The 5,857-nt window shown below is 40.9% G+C and overlaps 1 protein-coding gene across 1 annotated transcript; it reads left to right on the top strand.

Moving 5' to 3' along the window:
• Positions 1-2,141: 2,141 nt before the first annotated feature.
• Positions 2,142-4,550, top strand: LOC125907269 (uncharacterized). Its single transcript, XM_049608486.1, has one exon. The coding sequence runs from the start codon at positions 2,709-2,711 to the stop codon at positions 3,336-3,338; it is 630 nt and encodes a 209-aa protein (XP_049464443.1). The 5' UTR covers positions 2,142-2,708; the 3' UTR covers positions 3,339-4,550.
• Positions 4,551-5,857: the final 1,307 nt, after the last annotated feature.

Below are 5,857 nucleotides of genomic sequence, written 5' to 3' on the forward strand. Positions count from 1 at the left end.
CACGTTTCGGTTGTCCGAAGCGCGTTTGCCACAAAAGTGCGCGATCGTTCCATTACGAACTCGATCTTTTTGCGCTTAATGCCAGCAGCAGCCATTCGCTTTTACATATGGCGCTGATAATCGGTACAACGTTTACCTCGACCCATTGTTACTAACATTGCTTGCTTGGACCGTCAAGAACGCGCTGGTTAAAAACTTGGACACGGCTGATCCCGTGCTCTGCCTGCGTTCTACTTCTATACGCGATGAATTACATCGTTGTCGAGCAGCGAAAACATCGCATGGATAAAAACTATCAACGAGTACGCGAGTAAGCGTCTTCCCTTCAAAATCGAGAACAGAATACTGCCGCGCTCATGAAACAAAACGCCCATTGAAAAGAACAACTGCGCGCCAGCTCAATGCACGCACAAAGTTTACCATTCGCACACAACGTGCAACGCAGAGATGCACGAAGGCCTTTCAATGGCGTGCACTGGAGAAACACCTGTGAGAGAATGCCGAGTTCATTGCTATTGTGCGTGTGTCCATTTCGCACCGGTGTCGCATTCACATTCATGAAACAGCACACCTGCGTTTTCGTCCGAGGAACAAGGGCTGCTGTCGATGCAAACTTTAGTTTTTATCCAAGTGTAAACGCACAATGTTTCACATGATAACACACATAATAAGAATAATTTCAACGCAATATGATATCATGGCAAGCTATGTTTTTCAGACACAAACCCGCGCACTTGCAAATACACATTAAAAAGCACACTCACTTTCTACTACTACACACACACACATGCACACACACACACACACACACACACACACACACACACACACAAACACACACACACATACACACACACACACACACACACACACACACACACACACACACACACACACTCACACACACACACACATACACACACACATACACACATACACACACACAAACACGAGTAACGTGGCAAAACAAGTGCACGGTGCATTGAAAAAAAAGGGTCCTATCTTAATGTCCGATACTGTACCCACTGGTGAAGTGAGCTTGGTTTTCTTTGACTTATTGTTACCATAGCAGGATAGTCAGTAGTGTTGGGTAGATCTGATTAAGATTCATGAATCTTGATAAATCTTTAGAATGATTCAATGAATCTGAATCCCGATTGGAAAGATTCATGAATCCTTAAACTTTTATAGAGCATGATATTTTTATTATTCTTCTTCTTGGCGTAACAACCTACGTGATCATGCTAGCCTATACAGGCTTTCGCGACTATTTGGCAATACCACGCAGCCGAATAATTTGTTTTGCTACGGGAATACGGTCCATGCGAGGCTTGAACCCACGACGGGCATATTTTAGGTGGGATTTATGAAATTCAACATTTTGAAAATCATACATCTTCATTCATGAAGATTCATAAATCCCATAAAAGATGTATGAATTTTAATGGATATATGAATCTTTTAGATTCAAGAAACTTTGAAGAGATTTATGAATATTTAGAGAATCAATCATTGAAGATTCGCCTCGAGATTCGAATCACTCATTACTGAAGATTCATATGAATGAATCTCAACGAAAGATTCATGAAACCCAACACTAACAGTCAGTCCTACGTATGGGGGCATGGGCTATTCGGGGCTTGAACCCATGACGGGCATGTTGTTAAGTCGTACGAATTGACGACCGACCACCAGACCGGCCCTCAGTCAGTATCACCTCAAATAATTAATATAGTAGCTGAAATCACAAATTATACGAAAATTAGTGATCCATCCAAAATGGAAATCACGAGATTCGACTTACGCGGCAATTTGAGATACGCGGTATTTTGTGGTCGTTTTCGGTCCCCATTAACCGTGCATCTCGAGGGCCGCCTGTATTTGCAATGTTTTGTTTACGGAAACCATTGGCTAACGGGCTTTAAAATGACGTACGGTCCTTCACATATAGCGACGCCCGAAAGGCCCTTTTTTGCAATCTGGTATCTTTAATACACCTTGTTCTATTTCTCAAACATGTCCTTAAGGTATTGCTGAGATTTTCTGGGAAGCGCGAACCAATTATTTGAAAACTCGTGTCGATCTACGATCGCCACATTCCACCTCCTTCGGCTTTGTTTTGAAAACCAAAAAGGGATTCAAATTCCTCATAGGATTCGTATTTCTCAACACTAAAACAGACGTTTTTGGGAACGGCTTCAGTTCGTCAATAAGTGTGACCATCACGGTCGCACGTAGGGTAATAAAATAACCCTAGAATTGGTACGTACAGCGTGTGAAAAGAGATAAGGAGAAAAATGCAATCATACCGAACACGCGCATATGCACCAAATAATGTATCCTTTCATTAACCGACCCATGACGCGGTGATCATAAAATCTCGGATGTGTTTCGGATCGAACTAGAAATGCATCATAAAGAATCGTAAGGAACAGAAAAAAGACCATTGCATAGATTTCCAAAAAGGCACAATATGTTTCACACGCATCGACACCAATACATTTAAACATCGGGTTCGGTTTAATAGCTCCACGTTTTATAGCTCCTTTTGAGCAGAAACCCACTTCATTCTATAAACCCGTTTTCGTTTGGAGCTTAGGACTCTGAACGCCTTTCCTTCGCTTTATCTGGCCCGAGTTCCGCCGTCAATAGGTTTTCATTGTGCGGTTAGCGTTTGGAAAAGTAAGTTGTGTTTTTTTTTGCTCGAAATGAACATGAACCCCATCGAAATTACCAACTTTGGCGCCGTTGTCCAGTGCCCTTACAACAAATCGCACACTATTCTTGCGCAGCGTTTTGTGAAACATCTGATCAAGTGCCGGCGCCAACATCCAAATGCCAAGATCGCTATTTGCCCGTTCAACAGCTCCCACCACGTTAATGAGCAGGAGATGAAAGTGCACACGATGACTTGCCCCGATCGGGGACAAATCCAATCGTTCATGTATCCGATCGGGTGTCCGGCAAATCCGTTGATGGATAGTACGCTAGTTCCATCTGATCAGGGCGTAACTGGTGGATTGATGGACAATACGCTGGTTCCGTCCGACCAAAGCGTAGCTGCTGGATTGGTCGATAGTACGATGGTTCCGTCCGGAACTGGTATACCGGATGAGGCGGCACACTGCTCTACGTCCGATTCATTGTGCGAGGAGGAAAATTGGGACGACATGAATGAGCCGCCGTACAATCCGCAAGAGTATTGCGAGCGCAATCTGATCATCCGGAAGGCCACTCAAAAGACAAAATTTCAAAGACGACAATTTCGTGAGGCAGAAAGGAAACGTTTTGAAATGCTGAAAAATCGTGACGCTTTTCCTCAAAATCGTGAAACTTGATGTGTGTGTGTGTGTTGCAGAAACCAGAAAAGGAGATATTTGCAGAACTTTTTTTTTAAATTGTAACAAATAATTTACAACAGCGAGTCCCTCTTTTGCAGGACAACTAGAAATTTAGACGTGTGAAAAAAATGCACCGACAGCAACCATTGTATCCATCGATAATGATGTCAAAATAAATCTTCTCCAATCAAATAAGCTACAGCAAATCCGCCTTTTTGTGTGAACAGACGCGAACTAAGAAAGGTTGTTCCCTAGCAGACAAATTGCAGTCGAAATCAAATTTCCATATTTTTTCAGCATTATTATGTTCTTCGGCCGAGGATTGCTTTGTTACGTGATGGACACATGCTTAAATAGTTTTATGTGACAAAACTATGACAGTTGACTGCGCCATAACCATCTTCTACCCTATCTATTTGTTTTCGCCTGTTGTGTCGGAGGTTGTTTTATCATATTTGTTCTTAAGTTTGTTGTTATGATTGTTCCTTTAGTTTTGCGATAACAAATACAATAACAATATATTGCTCTTTCTGCTTGAGCATAAGTTTATTGAAACTGAAGTGGACTAATAGACTGTTGGTGCTGAATTGAATAGTTTCTGCTGGCCGCAGGTGGTTTTGTGTATCCGATGGTCATGTTAAACACGTTGGCTTGCCCTTGGAAACATGATGCTGCACATAGAGCGTTGGGCATGTTCGGGCGTCGCTAGTTATCTTGGGGAAACGTTAGCAGATGTTAGAAGACGCTTCCCCATTCATAACGCCATGTGATAGCTTTTTGCTATCGTGAAATGTGCATCTTGCACATTTCATGCTATGCACAAACGATGTACACATTTTTGTATAAAGTCCTTGTAGGTTATGTTGTAGGTTTAATACAGATTGCAGAATACAGGGGGCATCTAATTGATTTCAGAATTGACTCCAAGCTTAGGCTGCTTAGCTTAAATTGTTTGATTCTGACGCATGGGGCTTCAAAGTGTCAGAGAGCGGAACTTGTTCCGACGCAATGCGTTGCGATTTTGCCAAAATGTATGGGATTTGCCAGACGCATGCGTTAACGACGCACGATGCAGCGTCAAAGTAGAAAAATTTCTATTTCGACGCACGTTGTGATGCGTCTGTCAAAACGATTTAACCATATCGAGTGAAAGTCGATATATTTTCATGTTAAATTGTTTCGATCGCAGTTTTGCGTGTAGCTGGACTACTAAATAATTTTATAAACAAAACAAAATAAATGTAGAGAAAGTAATTTCATAATTGCTGCAAAACAGGTGTGTGCGGGTCAGTATGCAATATGCAATAAAAAAGCTTAAACATGCTTTGCACTGTTTGGAGCAGAACTAGAAATGATTTCACAGTTGTTATTTGACATTATAATTACTTCTGAACCTACAAATAATAGGCATTATTGCTGTTTGTTTATATTTTTCTTTGTAAAATGTGTTGACACTTCCTTGCAGAACGCAATGCGTTGGAACAAGTACCAAGCCCTTACGCAAATTCGGTGATACGCGGTTTTCTAAATTTCAAATCAGTACAATTTGCTTCTTGAATGCTTTTTTCCATATCTACTCAAGCTGGAAAACGTGAAATTCGACTTCCTCGGTAATGTCCCAAATAGCCAGCTCGTACTCCATAGCTGATTTGGAGCTGTTTAGCGAAAAATCGTTCCGATGTCGAACTTTGTGCGTGATTAAGAGATGAAACGATACTTGGTGGAACCATAAAGCTTTTTGATAAGCACACGGTACTCTTTGGAACTTTGCGGCTGATTAGTACTATTTGTAGGGTTAACGATGGAATTTGTAGGCTTTTTAAGAATGTGTACCGAACTTGGTGAAACTTTATAGCTTTTTAATGCATGACATCGGTACGAGATGGCTCTTGTCAAATTGTCAAAGTCTGACGCCGTCAATCATCTCATTGCTGCTGCAAAAGTTAGATTAGTTCTTTGAAGAAGGGATTTTGAGGGAAGTAATTGTGATTGTACAGTAAATTGTGATAAATTTCGTGTAATTTATGAATATTAAGGATTTAAAAATATATACATGCACACAACCAAAACTAATCGTGTTGTTTATTTCATCGATGACGCTTACTTGAAAATAAAACACAAAGAAAAATAATCCCCGGCACCCTGGCATAAGGAAGCTGCTTAGGCGCTATTTAGAAGGACCGCCTGGAACTTTGATGATGTTTAACCACTGCAAAAGGCGGATTATAGCAGCGATCTTTAGCGTGCCAAAATGAGCTGTTTAAGCAATTCTGGCTATTTGGGTTGTTGCGCAAAGTACTTTTTATCTCTTAATAAGCTACAAAGTACGACATCGGAACGATTTTTCGTTAAAAAGCCTCAAATCAGCTATAGAGTTCGAGCTGGTTATTTGGGGTGGATTTGTAGCACTTGGGGTTCCTCTTGCATAAAATAAAATTAAAGGAAAAATTATTTTATAGTCTCTCGATCAGTATATTATCTGCCTGTAATCTGTGTTTTCGGTATGAAAAATTAAA

Source organism: Anopheles coluzzii, chromosome X (assembly GCF_943734685.1).
Source record: "Anopheles coluzzii chromosome X, AcolN3, whole genome shotgun sequence".
Lineage (NCBI taxonomy): Eukaryota > Metazoa > Arthropoda > Insecta > Diptera > Culicidae > Anopheles > Anopheles coluzzii.

Excerpts from the sequence above, each read along its gene's own strand:
- LOC125907269 (XM_049608486.1), top strand. The coding sequence starts at position 2,709 with ATGAACATGAACCCCATCGAAATTACCAACTTTGGCGCCGTTGTCCAG.